At 42.0% G+C, this 17688-nt stretch overlaps 1 protein-coding gene across 1 annotated transcript; it reads left to right on the forward strand.

The window, feature by feature from the left end:
* Nucleotides 1–13: 13 nt before the first annotated feature.
* Nucleotides 14–12087, forward strand: LOC308293216 (protein NLRC3-like; the record flags this gene model as incomplete). Its single annotated transcript, XM_080735652.1, has 7 exons — nucleotides 14–54; nucleotides 1066–2814; nucleotides 4166–4339; nucleotides 5675–5851; nucleotides 6463–6594; nucleotides 7360–7409; nucleotides 11341–12087. The coding sequence occupies 7 exons, from the start codon at nucleotides 14–16 to the stop codon at nucleotides 11883–11885; spliced, it is 2868 nt and encodes a 955-aa protein (XP_080591778.1). The 3' UTR covers nucleotides 11886–12087.
* Between the last annotated feature and the right edge of the window lie 5601 nt (nucleotides 12088–17688).

Consider the following 17688-nt stretch of genomic DNA (forward strand, 5'->3'; position numbering starts at 1 on the left):
CCAACAGGACACCATGACTGTCCCAAGTGTGGACAAAGTAAGACCGGACACAATGTACATTAATTAACACAGTTAATAACTGAAATGTTTGAAATGACAGAAGACATTGTCAGACTAAATGTCCACAATGTGTCATCAGTATCCATGTTTAAATAATGATGCTAAACATCAACTCTGTTTAAAACCAGTGATCCGCTGTTGTTTCTTTTGCCTGTTTTTCTTGGTTTTATTAACCACTTAAACCCCTTATGTTGTTTAGTGGAGACCCTCAGGGTTCTATGCTAGTGTATTTTCTGTTTTCACTCAACATGAAATATCTTTGCTGAAAATAACAGATCCTAAGAATACGGAAGCTGGGGTTTAAAGGGATATTCCACTTTCAAAAAAACTTTTGGTCACTTTATCATCTAATCAGGCTTTTATGAACACCCTGGACAGTTTTTAATTTACTCAATATTTAGATATTTGATGTAAATGTTATCTGCCCCCCAGGCTCAGGGCCTCTCCACATACACCCCCATTGTAACTTTAAACTCCAAACTTATTTTTCTGGTGACTCATACTACCCTCCTAAAACGTGAGCAGGCTGTGTTTTCTCAATAACCCTTTTCATTTATTTTTAATAATTCTTTGGGAAATTTAGAAAAATTAAATACAAAAGAAATTTATTAAAAAATTAAAGAAAAATATTATCGAAAAAACACGGCCTGATCACATATTAGGAGGGTAGTTTGAGTCACCAAAAAAAAAATATGGAAGTTTTCAATGAATCTATCATGGTTAAAATGGAGTTTGAATTTACAATGGGTGTGTATGTGAGTCTGGGGAGGCAGACCCATGCAAGGCAGAGTATTTTTGAAAGTGGAATATCCCTTTAAGTGGTTAAATTAATAATGTGCATACCCAGCTGTGCAGATGTAAAGTTATGAATTCAACTGAATGTTTAAAATGTCTTCATTTTCTTCTCATAGCAGGTGTCAGTCCGCAGGAGGTTCTAAAGGTTTATAAGGTCGGTTTGAACCGTCTTGATCGTGTGACATACGTCACTGAAGTCCCCTCCCTCAGCAGCATCTACACAGAGCTCTACATCTCAGCGGGAGAGAGTGAAGGGATTAATACCCAACATGAGGTCTGGCAGCTTGAGAAAGCTTCCAAGAAGAAGACCCTCCATAACCAACCAATCAAATGCTGTGACATCTTTAAGCCCCTCCTCCTTGGTAGAGACAAACCCATCAGAAGAGTTCTGACCAAGGGCATCGCCGGCATTGGAAAAACATTCTCTGTGCGTAAGTTCACTCTGGACTGGGCAAAGGGTTTGGAAAATCAAGATGTCATTCTCCTGGTTCCCTTCTCATTCCGGGAGCTGAACTTGGTCAGAGATGAGCAGCACAGTCTTCTCTCACTGATCCATCATTTCCACCCAGAATTAAAGAAGGTCACAGCAGAGCAGCTCGCTGTCTGGAAGGTTGGCTTCATCTTTGATGGTCTGGATGAAAGTAGGTTTACGCTGAAATTCGAGAACATTCGCAAAGGTTCTGATGGCTTCCAAGAGAATGACATTGTTTCTGATGTCACAGTGACATCATCAGTGGACTTGCTGTTGACAAACCTCATCGAGGGGAATCTGCTCCCCTCAGCCCTCCTCTGGATAACAACCAGACATGCAGCAGCCAATCAGATCCCTCCTGATTGTGTTGACTTGGAGACAGAAGTACGAGGGTTCACAGACCCTCAGAAGGAGGAGTTCTTCAGGAAGAGATTCAGTGATGAGAAGCTGGCCAGCAAAATCATCTCACACATGAAGACATCAAGGAGCCTCCACATCATGTGTCACATCCCAGTCTTCTGTTCGATCACCGCTACCGTTCTGGAGGACATGTTGAAGACAGACGAAACAGAACAGCTGCCTACGACCCAGACTCAGATGTACAGCCACTTCCTGTCGGTCCAGACAAAGAGGAAGTGGAAGAAGTATGATGACAGTCATGATGTGAATCAACAGCAGCTCATGGAGAAGGACAGGGAGGTTCTTCTGAAGCTGGGCAGGCTGGCGTTTGAACATCTGAACAAAGGCAGTGTCATGTTCTACCAAGAAGACCTGGAAGAGTGTGGCCTTGATGTGAAAGAAGCCTCGCTGTACTCGGGAGTGTGCACAGAGATCTTCAAAGAAGAGACTGTTCAATCTGAGAGAAAGGTCTACAGCTTTGTTCATCTGAGCATCCAGGAGTTTATGGCTGCAGTCTACCTGTTCCACTGTTTCACACAGAAGAACATGAAGGTACTGGAGACATTCCTGGGAGAAGAAGACGAAGAGGAGAAGTGGAAGAGGAGGATGATGGGAGGACGAGGAGGACCCTCGCTGACCCTGGAACACTTCCTGTACAAAGTCATGGTAAAATCCCAGAAGAGTAAAAATGGCCACCTGGACCTCTTTGTCCGCTTCCTTCATGGCCTCTTACTGGAGTCCAACCAGAGTCTGTTAGGAGGCCTACTGGTTCAGAAAGAGAACCGTCCAGAGACCATCCAGAGAGTCATTAACAACCTGAAGAAGATGACCACTGAAGATCACTCTCCTGAGAGAATGATCAACATCTTCCACTGTTTGATGGAAATGAACGACCACTCAGTACTTCAGGAGATCCAACAGTACCTGAAGTCAGGGGACAGTCTGTCTCCATCCCAGTGTTCAGCTCTGGCCGCCATGCTGCTGATGTCAGAGGAGGTTCTGGAAGAGTTGGACCTGAACAAATACAACACATCAGAGGAGGGGCGACGGAGACTGATCCCAGCTGTGAGGAACTGCAGAAAGGCTCGGTTAGTAGTCATGTGAATAGAAACATTACAGTTAACGCTATAATTAGAAATTATTAAGGTTAAAACAAAAGTTCCAATAATACTGTCTGTGTAATAGTGACTGGTGGTATTTTGTGTACGTACAAAGTCCACAATAAAGCAGGGTTTAAACTAGAAAGATGCAATTCAGGGAAATTGCAAGTGTGGTTGCCGTGACACGAGCAGTGTTGAATTAGTCCAGGGTCGCGCCCCCACCACCCCATCCTTTCTGAGCAGGGGTCACGCTCCAAATGCAAACAGACATGCACTGATGCAAAAAAAAAAAAAAAAAAAAAAAACAAGTTTGCCCTCCGCCAACGCTTTAGTGTCACAACAGGGTGTTTTAACAAAGAAACGGGCCTGTATGCATATCAATATACCTGTATAGTAGGTGTTGAGCGACGTGCGTGTGACATCGTTACCCCACCAGACCAGTGGTTTGAACCCACTGACATTCAGTAGTGGAACTTAAAATAAAAATCATACCCAGCGTGAAGTGAGCGGTGCCTTTTATGAGTTAATTACAACGCCCGGATGGATGGACAGACATACACACAAAGCCAAATGTGGGAGCAGTTAGCACCTCTCAAAAAGAACAAGATCATTCATATTTTCCATGGGTCTCTTTCACTCAGCTCTTTACATTTCTGCTATATTCTTTACTATAGGTTTGTTTCTAAATAAAGAGTCTGATTCATGACAGGCTGTGTAAAGCCTTGATTTGTGCATCTCAGCTTCATCAGATGATGAATTCCACCAAATCAAACGTTCTTCATGTGTTCATCATTTGCATTGTTCCCTGTTTAACGCCATAAAAGACAACCGGAATATCCAACGTTAAACCAGCTTCACTGTGGTGAAAGCACTCTGTAGTACAAGTTCAAAGGCATCAGATATATAAGCTTACAATGCTTTGCATCGCAACACCTTGACATCTTGTAAATCAGCTTTATTTGGAAAGCGAGTCCCTTATGCGATGTCATGTAAACAACAATAAGCTTTGTGATGTGACAATAAATACAATTATTTACATAATAATTCAGTGTATACTGAATGCTGGTCTCTAGCAGCTTGTTTGTAAAGCTTTTACACAGTTTAGGCAGTAAATATGCAAAGTAGTTCAGTCTTCATTTGACACCTTTAACTTTTGGGTGAAATCTTTGATATATAATTTGTTATCTTCCTCAGTACTTTCATCATTCTAATTGGTGTTGTCTAATCTACACTCTTCTCCACTAAATCCTGTTTATGTCTGGATAACTAGATAGAAGATATTTTATTTAACTCCCATGACAGTGTACTATGTATACTTTGTTTAAATCTGCATTTACAGACTTGTTGGCTGTAACCTCGGGCAGACAGAGGTTGAAGTTGTGGCTTCAGCTCTCAGCTCTAATCCTTCCCATTTGAGAGAATTGGACCTCAGTGAAAACAACCTGAACGACTCAGGACTGGAGCTGCTCTGTGAAGGACTGAAGAGTCTGCACTGTAGGCTAGAGATTCTACGGTAAGATAAATGTACTCAATTTAATTTGATCACTTCTGTTTTATTAGGTACATTATTAATACGCTTTACATCATGGTAACCCAACCATATGTGCCTGAGTAGATGTTAAAATGACCCCAAACCTGTTTGAAAGTGTAATATCCCTTTAGAGGCAAATGTATAGGCTATTTCGTCATACAACGGGATTGTGCACGAGAATAGCTGACCTACAAGCTCATAATGCGTCAAGGACGCAACACTTGAGAGCTTGTAGATCGGCTATTTTCGATGTGCAACCCGTTGTAGCTAAGCCACAGTTATCAAGCTTTACTGAGGTACGCAACAGATCAACATACTGTATAATCAATAGCCTGCATCTACCTACTGTACCAATCATACTGTATAATCAATAGCCTGCATCTACCTACTGTACCAATCAACTATCGTTCTATTAGCCTAGGCATGAGGTTCCCAAACTGAGGGTCGGGACCCCCAAGGGGGTCTAATCCAGATGATTATCTTATTGTGCATTGTTTTCTCACTCAACAGTAAACAAACAAACATACAGTATAAGTGTATAAAGGGCACATTTATAATGGTACATTTTAATAACTTTTAAGACCTTTTTAACACCAGATTGGAAATTGTCAAATATTACTGAAGGAAGAGGCAAGCATTGTGAAAAATAGCCGATCTACAAGCTCACTGCAAGGCGTTGTGAGCTTGAAGTTTGGCTATTTTCACAAGTTGAGTCAAACTAAAAACAACATGTTTGTCCAAGCTCCAGATTCAATCATTTTATTGCATCTTCCACAGTTCACCAGTTGAGCTTCTTTACTCTGTTAAAGGGACATAAAAACAAGAACCATATGTTAACATTTACATCCATACATTTACAGACCAATAGAACAAACATTTACAGAACAAAGACACTTCTTATATCTTACTGCAATTTTTGGAGCTGATGTTTTCCTTTTTCTTGGGTTGACAAAAAAACTATTTGCACTTCATTGGATATTTGCTCTCTCTGTACCTTTGGTCTAATATTACCTAGTCAGACTATATTTAACAGTTAGTCATCGTAGGCAGACTATATTTAATATTCCCACCACTTATGGATGAGGAGTGGTTTCATCATTCTTATAACTCAACTGTCCAGCTGGTGTAGATTGCCGTCACGGCACCCCAGGGTGCCCCGTCACCCACTTTGAAAACCCCTGGTCAATTCCACACTCTGCTCCGCTAAATACTGTTTATGTGTGGATAACTAGATAGGAGATATTTTAATTAACTCCCATGACAGTGAACTATGTATACTTTTGTTTTGATAATCTCTTATTTAATCTGCATTTACAGACTTGTTGGCTGTAACCTCAGAAAGACAGAGGTTGAAGTTGTGGCTTCAGCTCTCAGCTCTAATCCTTCCCATTTGAGAGAATTGGACCTCAGTGAAAACAACCTGAACGACTCAGGACTAGTGGAGCTGCTCTGTAAAGGACTGAAGAGTCTGCACTGTAGGCTGGAGATTCTACGGTAAGATACATTTACCCAGTTTATTTTGATCACTTCTGTTTTATTATGTACTGTATGATGTGAATATAACATGAATGCTGTGGTGAGAATGTTTTAATAAGCTTGATATCATGATAACCCAAGCCTATGTGCCCGAGTAGACGTTAAAATGACCCCAAACTTGTTTGAAAGTGTAATATCCATTTTAAGGCAAATTTATAGCCTACTTTGTCATGGTCGATTACGCATCGAAAATAGCTAATTTACAAGCTCACAGCGCGACGAGGAAGCAACGCTTATAAACTTGTAGATCGTCTATTTCTGACGTGTGACCCCAAGGGGGCCCCCAAATTATTTTGGGGGGTCTCCAGATGATTAGCTTTATGTGCAACATACCATATAAGTGTATACCGGGTATCTGCACATTTTTAAAGGTCTAATTTAAAGATTCAAGACCTTTTTATGCAACCAAATGGTCAAATATTGCGGATGGAAGAGGCAAACTTTGTGAAAATAGCCGATCTACAAGCTCACTGCGAGGCATTGTTCCAAGTGCTTGTCAGGGCGGGGGTCCCCAGTTCAAATATGATTATCTAACAATCAATCAATCTGATGTTTCATTCTTCATTCAGACTGGCTCACTGCAACTTGTCAGAGAGATGCTGTGAACTTCTGGTCTCAGCTGTAAGCTCTCATCCCTCCCTAAGAGAGCTGGACCTGAGCTCCAACATGATGGTGAATGTTCCAGTCCTGGAGAACTGCAAGTGAGTAGACTTGAGCTGTGTCCATGTTAGTGCACTGAATGTGCAGTGTTTCCCTCATGTGTCTCTGAACAGAGTATTCACTCTGACACAAAGTCACACATACCTAGATGTGTTCTTACTGTATTTGTGTATTTAGTAGGGCTGTCAAAGTTAACACGATAATAAAGAGTTAACCTTTTAATGGCACAATTTGTTTTGATGTGCAATTAATGCGCTGTGGTGTTTGAACTGTGGTCCATTCCAAACTCTGAGGTAAACGTATTGTTGTAGTTTGATTAAACATAACATGCCACTGAAAAAAGGCTCATATAGCTTATTATCTCCCAAGTAAAGACACCTTCACAATAAAAGCCAGATCATTAGTAATCATTACTGCAATGTTAGTAAATAAATATGCCCATTTGTTATTTGTTGGTCTTGAGTTTATCATTTCAGCTTTTCTCTCCCATTCACACCTTTTGTTACTTGAAGATTCTGGACTGTAGTTGTCATTGTTCCAATAATAATGAACTTTAATTTGCATAAAGCAAGCATTTGTCTACTGCCATGTTGATCATAATCATGTGATTAATTGTAGTTAACAAAAATAAGAACAGTAAAAGTGCAGTAAAAAAAAGTAGTACAGCCCAGTAGGAACATCCTAAAAAAGCCCTTGCGGTCTTGTTTCCGTTGGAGGTCTTGGTATTCAGATTAAATATTTTAATTGATTGACAGCCCTAGTATTTGATTAATCAGATTGAACAAAATATGTTTTTCCTCACTTAGAGTGAAACATGGAGGAGAAGTTTGGCTTAATCCTCAACTCATTACCAGATGTGAGTATCTGTCTGTCTGTGTCAATATCACACATTAACATTTTATACACTGTTGTATGCTTGGTTGGCTCCTCCCCAGATGCTGTTCTGAAAACTCTTCAGGAGAGCTTCCAGGGAATTCAGGTTTCTCTGCTCTTGGCCTGGTCCTTAACACCAGCAAGACTAAGTTTAAACACACCACCAAATAACAGACTAATAAAACATGTTTTCTATTAAAGAATGCTCACGTTTGACTGAGTTGACATGTTGATGCTGGAATCCAGGATGGCAGAGATTCCATTATATGGACCAGAGGGCTTGTAGATTGGCTATATTTCCAAAACAACCGATCTACAAGCTCACCATGCATTTTGAGCTTTTAGATTGTCTATATTTGAAAGTTAGACAAAAATCGCAGATCTACAAGCTCAAAATGTGTAACATCCTGACGGGTTCTGAATTTGTAAAGTATGTTTGAAAAAATACTCGATCTACAAGCTCAAAACGTGATGTATTTTGATGGACCTTGGTATCATAAAGGCTGCATGCTGAAAATAGCAGATCTACAAGCTCACAATGTGCCGCAGCATGACGCGTTGTGAGCTTGTATATCCGCTATTTTCAGCAACATTTATTTTATTTATTTTATTTATATTGCATCTCTTTCTATTGCATCTTCTTCTGCTGTGTGTGTGTGTGTGTGTGTGTGTGTGTGTGTGTGTGTGTGTGTGTGTGTGTGTGTGTGTGTGTGTGTGTGTGTGTGTGTGTGTGTGTGTGTGTGTGTGCGTGCGTGCGTGCGTGCGTGCGTGCGTGCGTGCGTGCGTGCGTGCGTGCGTGCGTGCGTGCGTCGTGCGTGCACATGTGTGTGAAAAAAATAGCAGATCAACAAGCTTGCGGTGCTGCAAGCTTGTAGATCTGCTATCTTAGAAAAATCTTGAACATTTCAGCAGGTCTTTCAATATTTTTTTACCCGAATCCATTCTAAACCGTTCTTCTAAATCAGTGGTCCTCGAACCTTTTCATGTCAAGGACCCCCATCTCAAAATGTGTTTTTCGGTAGACCCCCGGAAGCAAAGTTGGCTTTGAAAAATACACCATTCAAAGGTTTGCACAAATGTTTTTCAAAGAATAGAAGATCTACTAGTCCACGCCACATTTTATGTACTTTAACCTTATCGCTCTCTATTGTCTATTCAAAAATACAGATCTACAAGCCTATAGGGCATCATTTGGTCATTTGGTGCCAGAGTAGTTGGCGGGAATCCCCCCCACGTCCGCGGACCCCCAGGGGTCACGGACTGTGCACCAGGGGGTCCCCAGTAAACTAGTTCATGCCACATTTGATACTTTGAGCATTGTTCTCTATTGGCTATTATAAAAATAGCAGATCTACAAGCTCACAGCACGACATTTGGTCACTGGGTGCCTGACTAGTGGGCCGTAACTTCCACCCATCCGGAGACCCCACAGGGGTCCTTGGGGGCTTACCAGGGGGTCCCCAGTAAACTAGTTCACGCCACATTTTACGCACTAACCATATTGTTCTCTATTGGCTATACAGAAATACAGATCTACAAGCTCATAGGGCTCCATTGGGTGTCAGAGTAGTTGGCAGGAATCCCCCTGCATCCGCGGACCCCTAGGGGTCACAGACTGTCCTCTAGGGGGTCCCCAGTAAACTAGTTTGTGCCACATTTTATACTTATAGCATGTATTTGCTATTCTAAAAATAGCAGATATACAAACTCATAGCGCGTCATTTGGTCAATGGGTGCCAGACTAGTGGGCGGCAACTGCCACCCGTCCTGGGACCCCACAGGGGTCCTTGGAGGCTTATCAGGGGGTCCCCAGTAAAATAGTTCACGCCACAATTTATGCACTTTAAATATATTGCTTGACTATTCAAAAATACAGATCTAAAAGCACATAGAGCATCATTTGGTCATTTGGTGCCAGAGTAGTTGGCGGGGATCACCCCTGCGTCCGTGGACCCCCAGGGGTCATGGACTGTGCACCAGGGGGTCCCCAGTAAACTTGTTTGTGCCACAGTTTATACTTGAAGCATTGTTCTAAAATGGTAAATGGTAAATGGTGCATTTATATAGCGCTTTTAATCCAAAGCGCTTTACATAGATTGTGCATTACATTCACCCATTCACACACACATTCATACACCGGTGGCGGAGGAAGCCATGCAAGGCACCAACCTACTCACCGGAGGCAATTAGGGGTTCAGAGTCTTGCCCAAGGACCCTTCGACATTGACTCAGGGGGAGCCCGGATTCGAACTGGGAACCCTTCGGGATTTATACCCTTCGTGCTCTAATACCAGTTTCTCTACCCCTGAGCTATGCCGTCCCATCCGTTCTCTATTGGCTATTCAAAAAATAGCAGATCTACAAGCTCATAGCGCGTAATTTGGTCACTGGGTGCCAGACTAGTGGGCGGCGACCTCCACCTGTCCGGGGACCCCACAGGGGTCCTTGGGGGCTTACCAGGGGGTCCCCAGTAAACTAGTTCACACCACATTTTATGTACTTTAACCATACTGATCTCTTTTGGCTATATGCTAAAATACAGATCTACAAGCTCATAGCGCGTAATTTAGTCGTTTGGTCTCAAAGTAGTTGGCGGGAATCCCCCACGCATCCGCGGACCCCCAGGGGTCACGGACTGTGCACCAGGGGGTCCCCAGTAAACTAGTTTGTGCCACATTTTATACTTTAAGCATTGTTCTCTTTTGGCTATTCTAAAAATAGCAGATCTACAAGCTCAAAGGGCGTCATTTGGTCACTGGGTGCCAGAGTAGTGGGCGGCGACATCCACCTGTCCGGGGACCCCACAGGGGTCCTTGGGGGCTTACCAGGGGGTCCCCAGTAAACTAGTTCATGCCACATTATGCACTTTAACCTTATTGCTTTCTATTGGCTATTCAAAAATAGCAGATCTACAAGTTCATAGGGCAGGGTTCCCCAATTAGTTTTCCCCAAGGGCCAAATTATGTCTAGGGTACCAAGCCGAGGGCCACAACATAGCAGGGGGCGACAGTGGCGTTCCAACTACTCCAGCGACAGTTCAGATATCGTCGTTGTCGGGTGAAAATCTTGTATGCTAAACCGATCGTTTTGCATTTATCATTTAAAAAATGATTTAAACTAGCGGTGCGAGGCGTTGTGTGCTTGTAGATCGGCTGTTTTCACTACTTTTGTGCAACGGCCTTGTTTGATGAAGCAGGGCTTTACTTTGCGAAAGAACATACAAATTTGGAGATATAAGGTTTCCAGTTTCCACCCGACAACGACGATATACTAGTGTTGTTGCTGCTGCTCACTATTATTACTGGGGTTGGTGGGGGCCAGACAGTATTCCGCCGCGGGCCAGGCCGCCTATTGGGGAACCCTGTCATAGAGCGTCATTTGGTCACTGGGTGTCAGACTAGGGTGCGAGGACCCCCATCCGCCCGCTTCACCCACAGGGGTCAAAATAGCAGACATACAAGCTCACAGCAATATTTTCATCCCATTCTAAAAATGTCTTCCAAATCAGTGCATCTCAAACTGTTTCATGTCAAGGACCCCCAAAATGACACGCGTTTGGCCGTGGACCCCCATCTCAAAATATCTTGTTCCAGTCACAAATGTTCGCTTTCAAAAATATGTATTCAAATAAGAAATAGCAGACCTACAAGTTTGCAGCGCGGCACTCGGTACCGCGCTGTGATCTTGTAGATCTGCTATTTTTCATTAGGCCTCGTTAAACCATAAAATAATGGTTAAAGTGCTTCCAGGTCTTATTTTGTGTGTGTGTGTGTGTGTGTGTGTGTGTGTGTGTGTGTGTGTGTGTGTGTGTGTGTGTGTGTGTGTGTGTGTGTGTGTGTGTGTGTGTGTGTGTGTGTGTGTGTGTCAGTCAGTGAATGATGTATTTAATGTTTACTGTGTTGTTTTCTCATCAGATTCCCAGCGTCTCACTCTGGACACAAACACAGCACACAGATACCTCTCTCTGTCTCAGAACAACAGGAAGGTGACATGGAGGGGACAGGATCAATCATATCCTGAACATCCTGACAGGTTTGATGTATGGCAGCAGGTTCTGTGTACAGAGGGTCTGACTGGACGCTGTTACTGGGAGGTAGAGTGCAGTGGAAGGGTTGAGATAGCAGTGACTTATAGAGGAATCAGCAGGAAAGGAAGTGGTGATGACCGTGGGCTTGGATACAATAACATGTCCTGGAGTCTGGTCTGTGATGGTCATTATGGTAACAGTTACAGTGTCAGACACAATAATAAGCAGACTGTCCTCCCTGTCAGGGCCTCTAGGGGCTCCAACAGAGTAGCAGTGTTTGTGGACTGTCCTACTGGGACTCTGTCCTTCTACACAGTGTCCTCTGACTCACTGGCACACCTCTATACCTTTCACAACACATTCACTGAACCTCTCTATGCTGGGTTCTGGTTAGACTACCCCTCCTCAGTGTGTCTGTGTGAGCAGAGATAGAGTCTCTATGTGAGGGTGACATCAGGTCGCCATGGTTACTCAACATGTTTGAGTGAGTGCAGGTTGTCATGGTGACTCATGGACTCCATGTTTTGGCCTGAGTGACTCACAATGACATCATAATGATGATGTAATCAGCATCACAGTGACATCACACATTACAGCTCCAGTAGATTCAGTGTTTCTCTGACGTTGTCATGACAACACCCCCATGTGTTTGACCTTTGACCCTAGACTCCCATAAGACAAGATTTGTGTTTTTGAAAATGTTACAAATTATATAAAAGAAACACAAACATTTTACCTAAAATAGCAGATCTCAGGGGTTAAAGTTCTCCGTCCTGGGGACGGATTTCCGTCTTGAGGATTCCCTAGGGGCTATTTATGAGATCAGAGAAGATTCGGAAAAAAAGAAAAAAAGCTGAACCGTCTGCGCTAATTATAATAGCATCAGTTACTACTGTGGTGCGTAGACTTGCTGGTGTGTCATGTAGTTCTAATTTAGACCAACTATTTCCTGTAAGTAGACTTCAAAATAAAACCAGTTGACGTGACTTGACTTGACTTGATCAGATTACGCTAGGCTCTTATTTTGAAATCCGCCCTACACTGAGAGGAAATGCCTCTAGCTACTTGTTGCTGCTGTAAGCTAACTGCGACGATGCTGTTGGATAAACAAAACATCACTTGGATTACCCGCAATAGTTTGGCTAAAGTTCATATTTATGATAGAAAACAGTGCTCCTGTGGCTTAAACGATGTACACCGTTTGGAAGTTTGTTAAACTTTTTGGACCTACGCTGAATTCCAATAGCTGGATGCTGCAAAGGAATGAGACGTCGCTCTCTCTGTAATGTATGGATGGCAGTGTCAAAAGATGAAGTCACTGGAGTTTTACATGTAAACAGCAGGTAGGCTATACTATCTAAATATGTGTTTACAGGGGGCAGCAGTAATTGACAATACGCGTTTGCTTTCTACAGTCTATATGGTTTGCTTACGTTCTCTGCATTATAAGCAACGGAACACTTGTTATGTTTGCAAATCAGAGATTCGAGGGGATTTATTTGTCACTCACAAAAGTGATCCATACAGATGCTAATGAAATACTTCGGGGTGGTGTTTCATTGGTACCGATTAGCAACGTATCATGAATGATTGGTGTTCACTGTTCATGGCAATAGGCGGAGATTTCTCCACTGCATCGCAGTGTTTCGCTCATAACATTACCCACGTGTGGCATAGGTTCAGTCAGCGACGCGTTATTTGGAATTGCACATGAGTTCTGGGCGGAGGCAGCGACAATAAGGCTCGGATGTGCTCAGTGCGGTCAAAAACAAATTGAGGTGGGCTTGGCTGGATGAAAAGGTTGACGGGAAAGCCATTCAGGTCCTGGTGTCACCGTGTCAAACGCTGAGAGAACCAGGAGCCTGTTTCTGTTGTATCTGTTAAATGGCAGCATGGCAGCAACGATAAAAAAGACGCTTTTCAAGCGCGGGGGGGGGGGAATACATTTCCGTCTCGGGATTTTTTTTTGCTTTAACCCCTGAGATCTACAAGCTCACAGAGTGGCACCGATTGCCGCGCTGTGAGCTTGTAGATCTGCTATTTTTGAAAAATCGTGGACATTTCTGCAGGTATTAGAATATTTTTTTGACCCGATTCTATTCTAAACCGTTCTTCTAAATCAGTGGTCCTCAAACTTTTTCATGTCAAGGACCCCCAAAATGACATGTGATTGGTCACGGACCCCCATCTCAAAATGTGTTGTTCCAGGGACCCCCAGAAGCAAAATTTGCTTTGGAAAATATACATTCAAAGGGAGAGAGGGCGAGATCATTTAGCGACCTACAACCGGGTCGCGACGTGGTCGGTAATTTTCAGCGACTGGGTCGCTAAATCGACCGACCGCGTCGCAAAATCACCGACCGCGCCGCTAAAGCGAGTGACGGGGTCGCTAAATCGACCGACTGGGGCGCAAAATCTTCCGACCGGGTCACTAGATGTACCAACCGGGTCGCTAAAACCACCGACTGGGTCGCTAAATCGACCGACTGGGACGGTAAAACCACCGACCGGGACGTTAATCCAGCGACTGGGTAGGTAAATCCACCGACCGGTGGTCGCTGCCACCGACCACCGGGCTACTAACCGTAACCCTAACCCTAACCCTAACCTCAGTAACCTTACCTCAGTTAGGCTAACCTGCCACGCAACCTCCCGACCGGGTCGCTAAATCACCGACCGCGTCGCTAAATCACCGACCGCGCCGCTAAAGCGAGCGACGGGGTCGCTAAATCGACCGACTGGGGCGCAAAATCTTCCGACCGGGTCACTAGATGTACCAACCGGGTCGCTAAATCTACCGACCTAAAACTGCAGGCAGGTCGGTAGATTTAGCGACCGGGTCGGTCGGTTTAGCGGCGCGGTCGGTGATTTAACGACCCGGTCGCTCGATTTAGCGACCCGGTCGCTCGATTTAGCGACCCGGTCGCTGAAAACTAACGACCACGTCGCGACCCGGTTGTAGGTCGCTAAATGATCTCGCTCCTACTGTTCAAAGGTTTGCACAAATGTTCATGGTTTAAAAAAAAATAAGTGGCTGGCTATTCAAAAATAAAGATCTACAAGCTCAGAGCGTGTCATTTGGTCATTTTGTGCCAGACTGTTGTTCGGTGACCTCCATGTGTCTGGGGACCCCGCAAGGGTCATGGACTGTGTACCAGGGGGTCCCCAGGAAAAGTAGTTAACATAGCATCACAATCATTTGAACCACTTTATCCATTTGTATGTTGGCTATTCAAAAACAGCAGATCTAACAAGCTCACAAGGCGTCGCAAAAAAAGTGAAATGTTCAAATGGGGGTCCCTGGTACAAATATGTTCAAATGGGGGTCCCTGGTCAAATCCATATTAATGTCAAACTCTATGGTATAAAATGAGTCATCACCACAGGGAGCTTTAGATCTTAGATTAGATCAGATAGAAGTGCACAAACCTCCACTCCACACATTTATCAATATGTATCATAAATACTGTCCATCAATGATGATGATGTAAATATCAGTGTCATACTTGTGTCTCTTATGTAGATACAAACTCATATTTTATGTATTTTTTATTTTTTATATTTGTACACAACAGACAGAGATAAACTGTATTTGATCATGTAATTGTCACAGTATCGATATTGTTTCTTTTATATAAACCTTTATACTGAACCACTTGAATGCCATATACTTTATTGACTGGGGTTCCCCAGGGTTCTGTAATTGGTCCCCTGCTTTTCCCCCACCTCTACACCAGATCTCTTGAGTGAAAATAGCAGATCTACAAACTATCTAATAGCTAAGATCTACGTCACAAAGTGACACATTGTGAGCAGCATTCGTTTTGACAGCAAATTATTGTCATATTTTCTTTTTCTGTTATTTTTTTTTACTAAATGTCATAACATTTTAGTTGACTAAATCTACAGTTTATTTAGTCGACTAAAATGTATTCTTGTAGGGCTGTGATGGTGTTGTAATGCCTGATTTATACTGAGCTCTCTGCCAGAAAATAGATGATCTACAAGCTCACAGCGTGTCTGTGACGCGTTGTGAATTTGTAGATCGGCTATATTCAGAGAGAGCTACACCCGAGCTCAACCAAACATAAAATGACTTGTCTTTTAGTTCTACTGGATCTCTTCTCCACCAGTCCCTCCCTGACATTTTAGTCTAGTTTTTATTTGTTGATGAAATTGTAAATATGTTTTGTCAGAATGTTGTCAATCACTCTGGATTCAAACATCTACTGAATGTGTTGTTAATTAACTCAAATCAATCATTGTTTTTTCATTGATTCATTATCAGATCATTATTTCCTCACTCATTCCATTATTGTGCTTTTTTTTTATATTAATGTGATGCTGTTCTCATTGTTCACATGTTATTGTATGATCATGTGTAGAAAAACAATCATTGTTTTTTCATTGATTCATTATCAGATCATTATTTCCTCACTCATTCCATTATTGTGCTTTTTTTTTATATTAATGTGATGCTGTTCTCATTGTTCACATGTTATTGTATGATCATGTGTAGAAGTAATAATTGTTTAATAAATTGATTGTTGACAGTCTGTCGTTGTTCCTGTGTATTAATATTCAGTGTTGTCATGGCCACAGCTCATTGGTCATGTAAAATGCCTTTTTGTTTGTTTGTTTTGAAAATGTTATACTAGTTACAGTTAAGCCCTTTGCACACAGGACAGTTGCGTTTTTTTCGTTTGCTGCATGAATAAAACGCATTGGATTTGGTGTGCAAGGCTGTGCGGAATCGGCGCGGCGGATCCCAAAAGGAGTCATAAAAGGAGTGATGAGTTTTTTTACCGCATGAGACAAGACGCACAAATCGAACTGGGTTCGATCGAGAAAAAAACGCACGGCCGCAGCCACTCGTCGCACGGCTAATTCGGATCCGGTGTGCATGAGGTCGTAGAGAATCATTGTTTTCTTTAAAAAATAAAAAATTGTCCGTTTTATCCGTGCGGATAAACGCGCCTGTGTGCAAAGGGCTTTACCTTGTAGATTTTGATTATTATTACAAAACCTCTTCACTTTCAACACTTTTTATACATTGGCTATTTGAAAATAGCATATCTACAAGCTCACACCCCTTTTAGATCTGCTATTTTCAAAAGATATCCATACCTTTTTGAAAACTTGTGAAATGAGACATTCACTTGTAATTGAGTGAAAACTGCTGTTTGGACGCCCTCTAGTGTCCGTTAGCAGAAGTACTTCATATGATGTCTGATCATGGATGTCATGTTGTTGTTTTTAGATGTTTAAATAGTTTTATTTTTTTACACTAGATTTAAATTCATGGATGCACTGGCTGTCTGTGGCTCTGTTTTGGTCTCATATGTATTGTATTGAGTTTACTAATCATTTTAAGTAACTAAGTACATTTACTTAAGTACTGTGCTTAAGGATAATTATTAGGTATTTGTACTTTACTTGAGTATTTCCAATTTCCAACAGGCCTACTTTTACTTCTACTCCACAACATCTCAGACCCAAATATTGTACTTTTACTCCACTACATTTATATGGAAACTTTAGTTACTTTGTAGATTTGGATTATTATTACAAAGCATCCATCCATTGATAAGCACTTAATATTTAGTGTTGATATATTTGTGGAGATACAGGCCTTAAACAAGGAGCTCCAAACACTTTGTTGGGCTCAAAACAAAATGAGATCCAGGCTTTTTGCAATCAGAGCTCCGAACAAATCTCTCCTGAAACTCACAACCAGTGGTGGAAAAAGTAGAAAACTCACATTATTTACTCTAAGTAAAAATATCAATACCACAATGTAGACATAGAAACAGACTGTCAGTGATGCCAACATACATTAAGGAGCTCTTAATACATTAAAGGGATACTTCACTTTCAAAAAAACTTTTGTTCATTTTATCATCAAATCAGGCTTTTATGAACACCCTGAACAGATTTTAATATGCTTCATTCAATATTTAGATATTTGATGTAAATGTTATCAGGAGGCTTGATCCAGAGCCGCTCCACATACACACCCATTGTAACTTCAATCTCCATTTTAATCATGCTAGATTCATCAAAAACACACATTATTTTTTCTGTTGACTCATACTACCCTCCTAGTACATTCGATAACGTTTTTAATTTATTTTTAATAATTCTTTGGGAAAATGGAAACAATTTAATACAACAATTAATTATTAAAAATATAAGAAAAAAAACATAATTATATATATATATATATATATATATA

Source organism: Nannobrachium achirus (assembly GCF_963921795.1).
Source record: "Nannobrachium achirus genome assembly, chromosome: 10".
NCBI classification, from domain to species: Eukaryota; Metazoa; Chordata; class Actinopteri; order Myctophiformes; family Myctophidae; genus Nannobrachium; species Nannobrachium achirus.